The following is a 17,786-nucleotide window of genomic DNA, read 5'->3' on the forward strand; positions in this document are numbered from 1 at the left end:
TGGTACTAGTTACTGGAACGGAAGGTAGAGGCAGCTATAATTTATGGGTCCTCTAATGCTTTAAGAACACTCTAATTCTTTAGTAATTCACTGCACAAGTAGCTGATAGCCTGAAAAATGAATAGGTAGGCAATTATCAAAAAGAAATTTCCTTAATTTTCCTAACCAGCCTGCTGAAGCAGTCGTCTTACCTGATGTATTTTTTGTTCTTTCAAATCTCTACCACATCCACATCTTTACTATTGCATCCCTTTCACATCAACATTTTATTCCCTACATATGGTTGCCCTGTTGTTTCTTAGTGCCCAAGTGATTGTGATGACTTCATAAACTTCCTATGATCTAGATTTAGATATACATTTACTTTGCTGTAATTATTGGTAGTTTTTTGGTTACCATTGTTATTTGCATAAAGTAAATCTCTGTAAATTGTGTTCACGGCATTCTATTCCATGAGATATGTAATTTTCTTGTATATTTCTTTGTGACTAGTTTGGTAATGAAATAACATTTATCAGTTACAAAATCCTTAGAGTAATTGATTAATATTTTAAAACTCATGTGTCATCTATTGAAATTTCTCTGCTGCTTTCTCTAGATTAATGCTTCTACTACATTTTTATTGGTAAGCAGGTATGCATTTTAAGGTATGTATTCTTTCACCCATTATAAATCATCTGAAAGAGTTAACATGCATTCTAACGAGTTTCTTGTGTACATTTGGATGTAAACTATTTACTCATTTTCATTTAGTCTACATTTGTATTAGTCATAGGAAAGATATGTAGTAATTCCCTACCATTTTATCTATTTTGAACATCACAACCACACTATTTTTGTTTTAGAGCTATTGAAGTGCATTAATAATACTATAATTACATTTTTATCCTCCACAATGAAATGTGAATTTCAAACATGGTTCTGTAGCTCACTTGTAGTTAAATTTGGAAATCTCACACGTTTTTAAGTCACATTATGCATAGTAACTTATTTAATAACACAAATTATTGAAAGTAAAATACATTTTTCTTATTTTTGACAAGTATCTAAGTTCAGTATGTGTTGATACAATTGCATATTCTAAATGGCTGCTGTATTTAGAAGAGGTTTTGGTGTTTTTATAATATTTAATCATAAATACTTAGGTAACCCTTGCCTTTCTTTCATTAATTCTTTATATTTATATGGGATTAAGTTGATGGTCTTCTGTGGTGGTATCAAAGAGTGTCTATGCTCCTCAACCTCTAACCCATTATCTCTATAACAAAGTCTCTCAATTCACTCCACATAAACATGTTCTCAATATAGTAATGTTAAAATAACTGAACCATTTTTATGAGTTTTATTTTCTATTTATCGCCATAATTCAATCCGAGTAAAAATAACTTGTTTACTATGAAAGGTCAGTTAGCCCTTCATCTATCTTAATAACCACCTTTAGCCCCGAGAGCTATCAATGATTTTGATTATTTATTTTTCCTAAAAATGCTAAGACCACTTATGGTGACATGGCTTCTTTGGAAAAGTACCTTGATCCATCTTATGTTATGGATATATAGACAACTTCCTTGAAGTGTAGCCTTACAGTATAAAGTTTAAGACAATTTAGATCAAATTTAGTATTTTTGCTATAAAAGAAATATGTATGTTTGAAATATTCTACCAAAAATACTCCTTTATGTCTTTTGAAGCTATCTTTCAGCATATTTAAAAAGAGGAGGCATGCTCATTGAAGAAAATAATTTTCATGGAGATATTTACTTATATTCTTATTTTAATATTCTTAATAGAACTGATAATTAAGCTTATGTGATAGGCAAGGGACACCTACCTTATGTTTTTAAATATTTGCATGACCTGATAAATATTATATTTTCAAGTAACCTAAGTTTTGTTGTTGTAATTTCAGTAATAGTATTTATAAGTGTTATAAAAATAGGCTAATACCATTCAGTATGAAATGCATGAGCCATATTTATGATTGTTTATGCTAATGGTTGTGCATTGCTGTTTAGCATGTTTGAATTTTGGTCATATGAATTTCCTCTGGAAAATTTTAATGCTTGTTGATTTAAATAAAACCAAAAATACCTGAAGTGGAAAATAATTATTCAAGTTACAAACTTTTAAGATATTTGTCTTGAAAATCTTTAACCCACCAGGTCCATCTGTGAATACAAGGACTTCAGGAATTCTTTATAGGCCAAGAAGATTTGGTAAGGTACTTGCTTGCTTTGCAAATGTGGCAGTGGGTTTTGTCTTTTCGTCCATGTCCTGTTTTGTTTTTTGCTTCATTAGGTGCATATAAGATTTTCTTTCCAAGCTGTAATGCATTGTATGTTTTTCATATAATTTTCTCTCTTTCATTCTTTGGATATCAGTGAGCTTCCTAGTTGCATGTTGTGTAGTAGACATGGTGTAGAATTTAGCTTGTGAACTTATCAATGTTGGATCTATTGATTTAAGTGAGAACATGGTATTTTCGAGAGCACTTCTTTTGGATCTCCATCTGTAAGCCTAATTTTATGTACACAAGTTTAAATTTAAGCATATGCATTTTAGAAATGTTGCAGAGGCTACATATAGGGCCACATGGTTTTGGGCTGATCAGTATTGTTCAATTATCAACATGTTTATGCTTTTCTCTTCAGGAATGTAGTGATGGTTAAAGCTTTTCAGGTGCATTCATTTATGTCAGCCTACTTCATAGAGAAATTAGCTCTTGATGCATTTCTACTGGGCCAAAACTGGGCTCCAGACAGCATATTAATCTCATACTTAGTGATTACATGGAAATTTGATAAATCTTTGTATCTGAAAACTCTTAGAGGCATAGGAAAAAGAATCTTCCTCATTATATACGGGTATAATTTAAGTTACCATAGGGTCTCCGAGTTTTCGTGTTGCCTTATGACACGAATCATTTGGTTTGATTTTGGTTGAATTGAAGAATGTGGCACAATTGCACAGGCATAAAAATTTTGATAAAATTTGGTATAAAGTGTGTGTAGTGATATGATTATTGACCCAATCAAAATATTGAAATTGAATGAAATTTCCATTTCAAAGGGGTTCTAAAATAAGTTATTTGCCCATTGCTCAGCCGGCATAGTCCAGGTAACTGACTGGAACATACATGTTTTTTTACCAAATCAATAATTTTTAATATTCAAATTCTTATGCCTCTCAAATTTTGGAAAAATTAGCATTGTCCAAATGTACAGCCTGTAGCCATATGGTACATCTCACTTCTGTTTGAGATATATTTCTATTTAAAGCTTTAAATTTAAATCATAGGCACATGGTACAGATCTTTGTTAATGTTTAAATGGCATTTCATTGGTAATATGTGATGTTGCTATTTGCTTAAACAACTGCATTATTTGCTAAGTAAAATGTCAGAACATGCTCATATAGTATTCATACTGTTTTCTTGATTCACCTATGCTTCAAAAGACATTTTGTTCCCTTATTATTTAGAATCTATCACTGTTTTCAGGCACTTAGGCACTGGTGCAGGTGATCAGATGAGCACCCAATTGCACTCTTCTGTGTGTCCACATAATGCTTACTTACATGACATTTCTTTCTGAACCAAAATAATAATATTTTTACTTTCAAAGTACGTTTTTTCATGAAATAACCATGGTTTCATCTCATTGGAATATGTTAATGTTTAAGCAGCTATTTTCATAATTAGAATTGATGCAAGATTGGTGTCCAATTAAGTAGGCACTTCCATTTTCAACATATTCCAATTAATATTCAACATAATCCAATTAAAAGGTTTGTTTACCATTTTTTACAAATCATTGGCATATAGTCTCCATAGATCCTTTGGGAAACTGCAAAATATAGGGGTGAAATGGTAGGGAGGGTAAATCATTGCACATGTCATATTTTCTGTGAACCGCCATCCCTTCTACATCGCAATCTGAAGTGACTTCAAGCAATGAATCAATGCATAAAAAATGTGCTTCTAAATCAAATTGATTCAGGTTCATGTGATGAGAAAAAATGACATTTGCAAGTCACCTCTCCCTCAGTTGTAATCATAACATTTATTGTGCTTTTTAGATGAGAAAAATTACAATATTACTCAAACGCCATGGTTATTTAAATTTTTCATGAATTTATTAAAATGTTTACCTTGTGTTTCCTTCATGCTTTGCAAGTAATATGTTATTGTGAAGTTTGCCTCTAATGTGGAATTTTGAGGTCTGCTTCTCAATTGTCCTTGTATATTTAAATTCATCTAATGAATAAGTTCAGAAATTTTTCATATATGTATGGTCATATAATTTTTGTTAGCTCAGTATCCAATAACTAAATCATTCGTTTCATCTAGCTTTTCATATTTTTCAATTGACATGCCATTATCCCTATGCAGAATATGTGTATGGGTCTTTTGATTCATTATAAAAATGATTTGATTTTTTTTTCTGCAAGTATTTTAGAGGGATATATAGTTAACTGTTGTCTAGCAGTTTACATTAATATATAACGTTCATGTATCAATTTGATGTCTTCATTGTAAGTAACTTAATTTGAGGTTTTTGGACAGTTCAGTACATACTTGCAGTAAACTCCTCTTTGCTGAAATAAATATATTGGCTTAGCACATGTATTTAATAAATGTGCTGGATAATAAAGATAAATTCAAGGACATCACCAGCTTTTCTATGTTCATAGCAATTAGGGTTTATGCGTAGAGCTTTTATGAGGGAAATAGCAGGGATTAAAAGCATTGTATGTGTCTTAAGTTATAATTGTTATTATTGATTTAACACTGACGAAGGTTTTTTTTCCACTAGGTGAGTCAAATGTGTACACATTGGGAAATATTGGTGCTCATAGAATAGTATGCACAAAACTGCCAACAGTTGGGCATACCAGAGAAGCAATGACTGCAGCTGGTAACACAACGACAAGGTTGTTGGGTAAGTTGTGTGTCTGTTAAGAATATAAAACCAACTTAATTATGAAAAAGGGTGATAAATATAACTGTAGCCATTAGAGCTTGCCAGTTATCCCATTAAACATTTATTGTCCATAGCAGTAAAGGACTTAATACTCCCCCACCTTTTATTTTCCACTTATAATACGGGTGTAAATAATGAGGAGTGAGCAAAGAGCATTTTGGGGTGGGTCTGTAAGTATGAAAACAGATGACCAAAGCAATGGGTATGGAGAAATAGAGGGCTAGCAAGAGAAAGAAAACTAGACATTGGGCCAAAAAAGTTATGTCCCAATGGGAGTAAATGTTTGTGGAATTAGGTGCTGATTTCACAATACATTAAAGGGGACTGATCCCTAATCTTAAAAGTATAGAAGGAGTCATGTTGACTTGGTGAAATGTAAAATGCAGATGGGTGGCAGGTGAGACCCATTTACATAGCCATACCCTTGATTGAGACCCATGCCCGTTGGCGTGGCCTAGTCAGTCATTCACCTCTGCCAACCCCACCTGAATACCTCATTTTTAAAACCCTAATTCTAAATGCCCCTCCTACCCCCTTCTGTTCATCCTTATAAAACTTGCCCCAATCCAATCCCCCCACATAGTAGGATGTTGGCCTTCAATAGTTGCAGTGGATGCCTTAAATGTGAAATATCCTATGATGTAATAAGTAAAACTGGAAAAGTATCATGTCCGTTACTTCAATGGGTGGCCTATTTTCGGTGCACATTAAGTGGGGCAACTGAACTGAAAATGTCATTACTCAATCCTTTTGTTGGGAAAATGGAGAAGTATTATAAGTATTGAAGGATACGTCGCAGAAGCAGGAGTGGGGCATCAATCTTTTGAAGAAATTCTTTTGCCTTTGTGTTAAGAGTGACTGACTAATTGTTTAAGGTTATTTTTTAGGAATAAAACCTATGGGTTTAAACTATATAAGCAATTTGACTTCTTAAATCTCAAAAACATTAATGTTATTCCCAGTTTTTTTGGGATGAACTTGGCTGTGCCAATGAATATTAAATTACATTTGCTACAAAAAAGAGCATATGAAGTAACTAGTCACAGAAATTTGGCATGTTATTTACAGCTGATCATTGAAGTATGCAGAATGACTTGATTATGTGATAGGATGTACACTGAATCAAATGAGGATTTTAAATGACCAACATCACAGACCTAAAATAAATATCAGCAAACTGGAATTCAGCAAACAAGTGTTATATCTATATTTTATCATTCCCATCAAAATTGAATGATTTTCCACGCCTTAAATTAAAATGACCACTAAAAATGCTTGTCTCAAATGAAAAGTCCTAATTGTAACTTGTTTAAAGAATAATACATTTATTTTTCCCCAAGTGAAATGTATTAAGGTTAATTAATTATTATACACTGACCAATTTTTTCTCATACACATTTAAAAAAAACCATGAACACAGTAATCAACCCGAGGGTTGTTTGGTTGGTGATGGTAGAGTTCATCCAGTACTAAGCCTGACGGCATGTGAAATTAATACATCAGGGTAGGGTGGCCAGTTACTTTCCCTGTGCCGGTTATGGTTTCCCAGGAAGATCTGCCATGTCGTATGATTTCATTGTTAGCATAGTTTAAGAATTATTCAACCATTTATGTACTAGATATCTCAACATAGCCTTCATTATTGTAGCCACCTAAAATTGTATGATAGAAAATGAATAAAATTGCAATTATGACAGACGTTGATAACAAACAACTGACGAAATATACTGATGTTTAATAAAATTGTAGCTGCTAACCTGAAATTTGTAGTTTGCAAATATATGTAATGTCATTTGGAGGGAAAAGAGGAAGTATTTTCCTGAAGATTGCCACCACTACTCGATACGGCAGGCCTACCACCATGGTCGACCAAAAAACAAGTTTCATTCAATAATTTTCATGTGTCAACCAATACAAACAATTACATGGAATTAACAATAAATCATCAAAAGAATATGAAATCTTTAATTGATGCACTTCTAGGATATTTAAAGCTTCTTGCTAGGTCACCAATCTATTTAATAACTTTTCCAATTAACTTCTAATATTACTGCTCTTCAAGATGTATGCAGAAAAAAATGACACCAGGCAGTCAATGTGTCACTTTTTAGGATGGGCCTCTTTCAAATTGGTTTTTCATGGATGTTGTTGAATGGCAAAAAATAAAGTTGAGAAGAAAATGAAAAAAAAGTAAGGAGGCCATTTTCTACTTCCTCTATTTTCTGTTCACATGTTATCAATTTGAAGCTATCTCCTGCTGCTATACTATAAGTGTATAATGCTATATTTTCTTCCTTTTAGGATATGCCTTTGTAATTTTCAAACTACATTCAAATTATCAAGCTCAGCCACCAAAATGCTTGGCTCTTCTTTCTTTGTCTTGTTGATTTACCCAGGGTATAATAAGAGGGTCATCCGGAAAGTAGTACCCGTTCGTGCCGCATGAAGTGCTGACGACGCGAGTAGCCGCTGGACGAGGTCAGATAGCTTCAGTGGCTTGTCTGCCTTCTCTGAGCCGAGTTGCGTGACGCTAGCATTGCCTGTGTTGTTTCTGTGATTGTTTACAATGTTTAAAAAAATTGAGAACGCCGCCAGTTGTGAAGTGAGGGCAGTGATTAAATTCCTCAATGCAAGAAACGTTCGCCCATGTGATATTCATCGCCAATTAAAGGAGGTGTATGGAGACAATGTAATGGACGAGTCGTCTGTTCGGCGGTGGTGTCGCAACTTCAACATGGGGAGGGGGAACACACACGACGATGAGCGTTCGGGGAGACCGTCTGTCATTACAGACCAACTGGTGAGCTCAGTTGACGAATTCGTGAGGAACGATCGGCGCGTCACAATTGATGACATCTGTGAGCATTTTCCCAATGTTTCTCGAACAATTGTTCATGAAATTGTTAAACACCATCTGCATTATGCAAAAATTTGTGCAAGATGGGTCCCTCGCGTATCTCAATGAGCTGGCGGCGAAGGACTATGCAGCAGGAATACAGAAACTTGTCACACGTTATGACAAATGCCTTAATTTGCTTGGAGATTATGTTGAGAAGTAGTTTAAAGTATCCTCTTTCAAATAAAATTTTTTATGTTTGTTAATATTTACTTTTGTGTCTTTATTTCACGAACGGGTACTACTTTCCGGATGACCCTCGTATATCATTTTGTTAGGAGATGCCATGGTGCTAAAAAATCACCCTCAGGATTTATGTGGATTGCAATCCTAAGTTAGCATCATTGAAGGGATCAGTTCCTCCTTTAGATTTCTTGACTGGTTTATTTTAAAGTATGAGATTAAGAATGAGTGAAATGTAATGACTAGATGCTTTGTTGTACATCACTTGCAGGATTGAAAAGGAAATCATCTGAACGTATATCATGCATGTTCTGTGTATAGTAGGAAATATTTGTGGCAACTATTTTCCTAGCTCTGATAAGACTGTTGCACTGTACCTTACACATTTTTTCAAAGGTGACAAAAATAATTCTCTTTATATTTTCAGGGACATTCCAGAAAGTTGACTATGTATTTTTGGTTGGTGTTGGTGGAGGAGTTCCTCATTTTACTGATTACAACCGGCATGTAAGATTGGGAGATGTTGTAGTTTCCCATGGTTTGGATGATAGAGGGTGAGTACAAATATGTGTTTGCCTGGGAGAGGAAGTGGGAAAGGTTGTTGAGGGAAGATTTGATGCGTAGTATTCTTGGTTGACTCATTTTATATTATATTCCTATTCATTATATTTTATCATCTTATATATATTGACATTCTTATTTCCTGGGTTGGCAGTAGAACCCATTAGTTAGATGTTGTTCAGTTCTGCTGTGAAATCCATATTGAGATCCAGCCAAAGGATTCTGCTCCAAAGTGAGGGAGAGGGAGGGAGAGGTTTAGGTAGAGCCACTCCAGAATGGGTTCAGTCAAACCTCCAAACCAAAACCAAAAAAGCCACCAGGGAAACTTCTTCAACCCTTAAATACTTCAATATTTTAATCTTGTTCTCATATTACGTAGTTTCAGGTTGCTTTGCCTGTTGAAGAGATTAAAAAAGCAATTGTCCTTACATTAGACATCTAAAGTAAAATTCATTGATAGAAAGCTCAGCTATCATAACAATGGGAATCTGGATTGACAAAAACCATAATTCAAATACAACCATGTAAACAATTATTATGGCAAATTAATTTGTTAATGATATATTCTGTTACATCTTATTTTGAGCCATCTATGAGGTTAAATCAATGTATTGTGCCATGTTCAGTAACACTGAAGGGTTTACCCAAGATGTTTGGATGGTTTTTCCTCAGACACAAATTATGCTGAAAGTCAGGAAGCCAATCTTACTGGCAGGCCTTTGCTAGGTCCAGTACAGAGGCCGGTGTAATATTGCATTCTTCACAGAAATACATTGACTAAAGCAGTGAAAAGCGATGACAATTCATGGCTGATTGATTAGATACTGGCTCCAGAAGAAGGAGTCTTCTTTGGATCTTATGAGTGAGGAGTCTTCTGTGGAACTTATACCTCCATTTTTTTATAAATGCCTTCTTTTCGCAGGTATATTTACATTTACTGTGAAGGAGCAAAAGACAAGGAAGGAGGTTCTTATGATTTTGAAACAAAAAAGTGGGGCCCTACTAATCCCGTTCTGCAAGAGATAGCATCAAAATTAAAAACCCAGGTCAGATATAATACCCTTTATTTTCATGTTAACTCATTGTAGAGCCTCAACGCTTGTGATACCTTTATTCTCTAATGCTAATTGATAGAAATGGGATGTGCAATATCTTGATACTTCAGTGCCCTTAATACTTCAGATATTGAGTGTAAAACAAGTTCTGTAAGTTTTTTATAATTATTGAAGGGATAGTCACAGTATCTTTTGCAGCTCATTGAAAAATTTCACCAATTTTACTATGAAGAACAAGTAATTATCAAAATCAGAAATGCTGTCATATTAAGGTGTTACAAAAGTATTTTTATACATTAATTTATTTAAATACAATTACTTGGAAGCTTTCTTCTCTTCTACCGCTTGCCTTTATATTTAATTGAATGCAGTTTTGATTCGATTTAGTGTCTTAAATGTTGCTTTCAATTCAATTTCTCTAAATTAATTTACAACTCATTTGTGATTAAATTATTTTTGCAATAAATAATTTTGTGAATGAAAGTAAATGAAAGTTTGTGGAACAAAGGTAACTGATAATGGTGAGAGCTTTTTGCCGTTGTAGTTGCTACATTTTTTAAATTTTTAGCTAAAAGCTTGGCTGCTACATTGATTTGACCAAATAGCTGAAAAGTAGCCAGCTACAAGTTATTTTGTTGCTTACCCGACTGTGGGTTTCACCCTGGCTTTCCTAAAGCTACTTCTTAAGCTTTCTTAGCCCTGGATACTTGAAGGTATTCAATTGTATGTCATCCTTCTTCACAGGACTAAATAATTCCCTGAAGATTGAGTAAAGGGCATGATGTTTCTTATCTATAATGTACATGTAATGTAAATTTCTTAACAGTTGCAATAAATATTTTGTTTTAGTCTGAAATGGCCGATCCCAGTCCAGCATGGATGCCATACCTGAAAGATGGGCTTTCATTACTCCAGTCTTCTGAAACTGAGCATGATTTCCAAATGCCTCCAGCTGAATCAGATAAACTCTACATGCCAATAGGAGCTAGGGAAGTGATAGAAGTGGCACATCCTGCACCTGGTAGTGGAGATTTAGTAAGGTATGCTTGCTTTCATTCTTTATTTGCTTCTCCAAAAAGAAAGCATGCCAAATTTGGCATAATAAATTAAATGTATTTTATTCTCTTTTTCTCATTTTTGTATTATTACTTAATTAGCTATTGTATGATGATTAAGTATTTTTTTATGCTCGTAGCTGTAGATTACAAATGGTTGTTGCACTAATATCAGGTTACCTTCATTTAAAAAATGCTAATTGAGTGTTAAAATCTTCATTCCTCTAATTATTACTGTTAAATAGTTTTTTATTTCTTTAAATAAATTTTTTATTTTCATATTAAGAAATTGGCATGAAGGCCATTAGAAAAATAAATTTAGCCCATGAATGATCTTTGTTTGCGGGTAATGAATATTTAGGTATTAACTGAAAATATCATATGCCCTTAGGGATACCTTAATATTTTGGTTTTTGCGGTAGTAAATGTATTGTGATTTTTTCTCAATTGCATTAATACCTTTTCTGAAACTTATCCGTATACATAGTTCAATTGAAATATTATTAATGAACTTGTGTTGATCAGTAATACTTAATGCAATAACATATGTGCACAAATTTATTTTTATTCATCATGAAAAATCATTTGCCTTAACCAGATCTCCCAATTTCTGGATGTGTGTGAACATAAATTCTACAGATACCAAAAATAAGAATTATCATTGGTTCATACTTCATTAGTTATTCAAGGATGTACAATTATGTGAAAAAGTTTTGCCTTAGAAACATTCTATCATGGCCTTACACTTTCAGGAGAGTGAACATCATTTCCAACTACAAAAAGTATCTCAATGTTTCCTTGCATTTCATATGGCATCTTGAATGTTCACTTACTTCTCAAATGGAATTCAAAGCATTGAAGTGTCTTTAAGTAGTGAAGTGAAGAAGTCCGCTGAAATGTGAGAGAAATATTTTAGCTACTAAACACTCCACATGCAGTCACGCATGAAAGCCATCTTAGTGAGATGGTATTTTCCTTTAAAATGTTTCTCAGCTGTTACCTTTTCTACACTTCACAGCTAAGAGTATTTGAGAGCAGGCATGACTCCGGCTATGATGAGGGAAGTCTTTTCCCTGAATAGGGGTCCAACTCTGCTTGAAAAATTAAGGGAAACAAAAATTTAAGATAAACATTCTCTCTAGTTGGTTTACTCTTCTAGATGAATTTTCCACTGCACAAAAATATGCCTTCCTCTTCTTAAGTGGTTGGCTGTAAAGAGTGCATGAGTACCTTTGCATCAGTTTTCATTATAGGCATGGCCAATATAGTATATATATAGTAATTTATGGAAATCCACCATGAAAATACTCCTTTGACTTGACCATATAGTGAACCAGCTGGTCTGATGGTTTAGCCAGTTCAGCACACATACAATCTTCCTTCAAGGTTACTAAGTTCGAATCCCAGGGAAGCATAAGGGTTTTTCAAGGCTAAGTTTCCACAATTGTGTATTTGCTTAAAGCACTGCATGTTCTTTGCGATATATCCTTGGAGTTATTTGCTGGCATGCATTAATGTATATTTGGAAATAAACTGTAAGCCAGAATCATTGGAAGTGAAGCATATTATGTACATAATTAAGCAATGCCATTGTAATTTTAGTTTTAATCTATCTCTATTTGGTTGGTTCCCCAATAAGAGCTAATATCAGTATCTTTAATTTGTATGGCAGGCAACATGGAAGTCCACGAGTTCATATTGGCCCCATAGCAGCTGGAAGATGTATTTCTCGAGATGAGCAAATGCGTCAAGCGTTTGCGGCTGAAACTGGAGCATTAGCATTTGACTCTGAGTTTGATGCTGTGGTAGAAAGTATCCTTGGCAACTGCAGAGAAAGTTTTGTTGTGGTCAGAGGAGTTGCTGACTATCGAGACGGTTCTCGTCGTGGGGAGTGGCAGCCATTTGCTGCATTAGCGGCTGCAAGTGTGGCAAAAGCTATTATTTGTGGAATGGATGCACCTTCAGATACTTAAGCATATGATAATCTAGGATTTTGGTTTTTTTATATGGAATGGATGGAGGGATTGCTTGGTTTCTAAGGAAGAAATCCATTTGAACTGCTCAAATATGACAGTGATGAGAACTTGGGATTGCTCTTAAGGCTTAGGCTTTCAGAAAATTAATGTTGATCTAGTTTCAGTGCTGACAAGTTATGATTTATATTAAATGTATTTTAAATAGGGATGCAAATTTTTGCATTTTGTGTAAGTACTGTGCTATCATTTGCTTGTCATTTTTGAGTGATGAAAAGATAATTTAATGTCAAAAAACTTATAGTTTTATGACGTTTTTGGATAATAACAAACATGGTCAGAAGACCTGTATGACACATAATACTTTAATGTATGGCAAGAAATACCAAGGTTGATATAGATGCATGGTTCATAATCAGTTTTGCATAGGCTTATAAATTTAATCTTGTCGATAGGCTTTAGGTTAAAGTGCAAGAAAGAAGGTAAATTTTGAACCTAAATGAATGCTGTCAAGTTGAGGATTGAAGGTATGAACATTTATAACCTTAATGGAATTTAGTGGAGGGGGTAGTGCCTTGTCACAATTTTCCATCATGTATCCAGAAGTTTCGTTAGCAAGAGGTGTGTGAGCCATTTTTTTGGAAGTTATGAAAAGTTGTAGGTATTATTTTTAGATATTCAAGATTTAAGATTTCATTGAATTTTCTTGGAGAAAAATATTTTTACCTGCCTAAAAACTGTTGCTCTGTGATACCCCTCTAGTTTTTTACTAATTATACTTAGTGTACTATTAGGCAGCATTTAAAACTAAATGAGGAATATCAATCATTTTTTGCAGCAATGTGCTTGCAATAGTTACAATTTTTTAAAAATTAATCAACCCATTTGAAATAATTTTTGTGCTCAATATTGTCATGTGATGATGTCATTGCACTTTTTATTTATATTTTGATTGAATTTTGGCTTAAAATCAAATTTATTACATTCTGCAGTGAACAGAATTCTTAAAGAAGTATATAGAAAAATTCTTCAATTGCATAGATTTAATGGGCAATCTTAATTGAAGGAAGAGTCGAACTTTTGTTTTGCGGGCATCATTTATTTTTCATTTATTGAGTATATTTTAAAGATTTTGTTTGGGTGCCATCTTCACTCCATTGTCGATCATTGAGGGAAATGTAAGTTTGAAAATAAATGCCCTGAGTTGGATGGATTTCATTTGAGGTGAAAACTTTTTTTCATTTAAGTGGAACTCAGGAGATGTAAAAATATTTTCTCAGTTTCCTCAAAAATTCATAGGGTAAGAACCAGAGCTGGATCTGATAGAAATATAATGAAGTTCACTCATAGCAGCTACTATCGTTTTGCAGCCTTTATAAGTCAAATAGATGAAAAAGCTTACATCTGTCATGCTTGTTACATGGACTTTTTTGGATTTGGGTTTTTATTTATATACTGTGAAATGCATAAATTATGTCAAAGATATGGCATCCACGAATGGATAACAGTTGCAAACCCTGCCTCTGGTTTTAGACTAGTGTGATAGTGACCACACATAGTTTTACTAGTATAATAATTAGCACCCTCTATTATGATGAATGCATGATCTGTTTAGATGACAAATGGAAAAATGTTCAAAAATTTAGTGTTAAACAATATGTATTGATGTTGACTTTATCAAAAGAATTATTTATGCAGTTGATTCCTATTAAATACAGACTGAAAACTTGACCAATTGATGATAGGGATTTCAAATTTAAACTATGTAATTGACTTGAATTCAGATGGAGCATATTTTTTTGGATTTTATATTTAATTTTTTCATTGGTGCCTTCTCATACACCATGTACAGTCTGAGTGAATTTTATTGTTTCTTTTCAATTGAGGCACCTTACTGGTACTTACACCAAGTTATATCAGTCTTAAACTCTTGGGCTACTTATTAAGGTGTTTTGGTTGAATAAGTAGTGGTTAATGAAGGAGATCGATTGAGGAATGAACTAGTTAGTCGATACACCAAGTGTCAATGACTGCTTATACAATTTCAAGACATTTTGTGTTCTCTTAACAAGTACCTGGACTGTGGCAGCATGTAATATTTTAAACATAGGAATTTATTCAAAACTGCCTAGACAGCTGTGGGTGAAATCATGTCTTTTTATGCATTAACATGCTGGAGCAGTTTATCTGTGTCAAAAAATGGTGATGGTGGTGACACAGAATGGTGACAACTTCCTTAAATGTCTATTGTCAAATTTAGAGTTGCTGTGGACAACTATGTTGAATATGTATTTGCATAAGGTTACCTAAAAAGTGCCAATTTATGTGATGAGAAAATGAATATTGAAAGTGGTCATCTACATGGGATGTTAGGGTGATATACCCTAGTCAAAATGCTTCAATGAGCATACTAGGAACATGTAAATCTACTGCCAATTTTAATTTCTTTGGGATAATTGGGGCCTGAACTACACAATCAGTCATGCATTAAAATATTATAGTTTTGATAATATGTAGCCTCCTAAGGTTGATGATTTCTTCATTTTTCCTTAGATAAAGTAACCTACATGCATTTTGCCATTTTTTGTTAGTCAGACTTCAATTTTATGCCTGTTGAATATATATTTTATAATTGGCCTAAGATATGTTGTTCTTCTGATAGTCTTTATTATTTCTGTAACTGTTTTACTCGGTGACTGATTCTTAGTTATAATACATGGGCCTCTAAGTGTTGTTAATGCTGTCTCAGGGAAGAAATCAATATTTCTGACCACTTAAGTTCAAAGTGAATGGTGAGAAAACTTTGTCAACATATTTCATTGCTTTGCTCGGAGTTGTGTTATCATTTTTAAATCAAAATGTGTCATCTCTTCTCTCAGAAAAGTCAATTTAGTAATAGTTTTATCTCTGAGTATTGTAGCGCTAAAATTTTCCACAAGGATTCATTGTTGTGCAGAATCTGTTAGCAGGGAGAAAGAGAGTGAACTGAAGTGACTAATTACAACTCATGAATATTCCTGGCTAGCAGTAATCTAAAAATCATGTTGACTATGCAATCTTATAAAATTTTTTACTTTTATGTAGAAAAAATTTTGAAAGAAGCAATAATGTACAAAATAACGGTAGACCTATTACAGAAACCATTCAATTAGAACAATATTTGACCATTCTTTGAGGTAATGCTTCCATTAAATTGTTCATAGATAGTGGGACAATTATTTGCATGCGTTACCCAAAGGTTTCATTTTGCTTTATGGCTTTGGTTTCCTGTTGTTTAGATAACAGTAACTATTTACTAAATTATCATAAGACTTTACTAAGAAGTAAAATCCTGCATTTTTAGCGTTTGAGTGAGTATCATTACTTGTCATATTTAGGTATATGTATTTCCTATTTATGATTCATTCTATGCTTTACATGGTAGGCCTGTCAGAATTACCTGTATAAATGAGTAACTTATTGTTCTAATGGCTTGATTACATTTTTAATTACTTTGCCCTCATGCCAGGGGTTCATATAATTTTAGTAATATTTATTAATTATTCATTGGGATATTGAATTGTATGCCAGCATTAGGAGATTGACTATAAGTCAACTGTGTGCTATTTAATTTGGTACCATTGAAATGTAGTAAACTGCCTGGTCCAAAAAAAAAACCCTCTTTGGTGGAAATTAAACGTGATTGATTATCAGTTAATTGGAGACATTCTGTAAACTGATATACCAAGAAATTCCACAAAGCAAAGCCAGTGGATATCTAGGCTTTGATTGGTAAACTAACATACTGCATTCTACCGTAGCAGAGTGGTTGATCTGGCTGTCAAAGTAGAATGAATATGTTATGAAATACTTTCAAATTCATTAGGATATTGAAACTAATGGTTAAGGTGGAAGAATTGCCAGTTGATCTTAGTTGCAGATTTGAAATTTATTAATAAATATTGTATATTTTTATTTTTAATGTGATTTTAAAGCCATATTTAATACTTGAAATAGTCTTTCTTTTGTGAAATAGTTACCAATTGGTGCATTCAGACGAGTCAAGTATGAATGAAAAGTGAACCAACCTTCCAGGAGTGGTTAAATGGAAGAAAGCTCATCAGTAAGCAATGCCAGCCTCTTGTTCTCTGAGCATCCATTTTAGCTGAATAAGCCCAATCAAATTTATTAATTATTTTTTACCCAAAGTATTTATGGTTTAAAATATTTGTGGCATGACTAAACTTTTTCTAGTCTTTATGAAGTGTTATTGATGTGTAATGTAAGTTAGGGATACACTGTGCACCTATTATTTATGCAATAATTAATTTATGCTGTTACTGTGTAAATAGTGTCTTTATTACTTGACCAGTAATGGAAATAAAATTTTAAATTACTTTGGTGTAAACTCTTAATTTATTATTCCAAAGTCTACATGAATAATCCTGTGATCTCTTGCCTTGTCTTGAATGGACGGAAGAGTCTGTTCAGACATCCCCTGTTGAAATTTGTGATGATATTGATAATTTACTATATTTGGGTTCCTCTCCATTGACAGAATATTTAATAATAAAAATTTCAGATTTGAAGTGACTCTTGTGAGCTTTGGTTGAGAGTGTTTTCCTAAGCAGTGTATCCAAATTAACTGATGGCAGATTGTTTTGCCCATGACTACAAATATATCGCTGCTATGTTTGGTTCGAGTATATAAAGTCTGGCACCGAGTTTGAATAGAACATCTTGGGGTTAGTAAAATGAATATATTAATAAGCTTCTGTGATTATAATCCTTCATGATATGCAAAGCATTTAATATCATTATTATTGCATTTAAAATGGTTGCTAGAAGAACTGGAGATAGGAATGAAAGTCAGTGGGGAATTTATGAAATCAGTTAGGTTTGCAGATGACCCAGCTCTGGTTAGTCAGTCAGCCAAGGGGGCATTGCTGAGTGAATCGGAAATTCAGTGTGATGGATATGGAATGAAAATCAACATAAATAAAACAAAGGTAATGTGGTTTTCCAGAAAGATAAAGGCTAAGCTGAACATAAAAATAACAGGGTAACAAGTAGAGCAGGTGGAACAGTTTATGTATCTTGGA

The 17,786-nt window shown here is 33.5% G+C and overlaps 1 protein-coding gene across 4 annotated transcripts in view; it reads left to right on the top strand.

Moving 5' to 3' along the window:
- The window catches only part of LOC139690185 (uncharacterized), a 61,675-nt gene extending 44,638 nt beyond the window's left edge, over positions 1-17,037 (top strand). For all 4 annotated transcript variants that reach the window (XM_071587470.1, XM_071587469.1, XM_071587468.1 and 1 more), the window contains 5 exons: positions 4,815-4,940; positions 8,489-8,615; positions 9,545-9,668; positions 10,527-10,717; positions 12,405-17,037. In XM_071587470.1, the coding sequence (XP_071443571.1) occupies positions 4,815-4,940; positions 8,489-8,615; positions 9,545-9,668; positions 10,527-10,717; positions 12,405-12,705 (869 nt within the window). In that variant the 3' untranslated portion in view covers positions 12,706-17,037. The remainder of the gene's footprint in view (positions 1-4,814; positions 4,941-8,488; positions 8,616-9,544; positions 9,669-10,526; positions 10,718-12,404) is intronic.
- Positions 17,038-17,786: the final 749 nt, after the last annotated feature.

The sequence above is a fragment of the Hetaerina americana genome, unplaced genomic scaffold (genome assembly GCF_022747635.1).
Source record: "Hetaerina americana unplaced genomic scaffold, ioHetAmer1.1.p SCAF_3, whole genome shotgun sequence".
In the NCBI taxonomy this organism is placed as follows: Eukaryota; Metazoa; Arthropoda; class Insecta; order Odonata; family Calopterygidae; genus Hetaerina; species Hetaerina americana.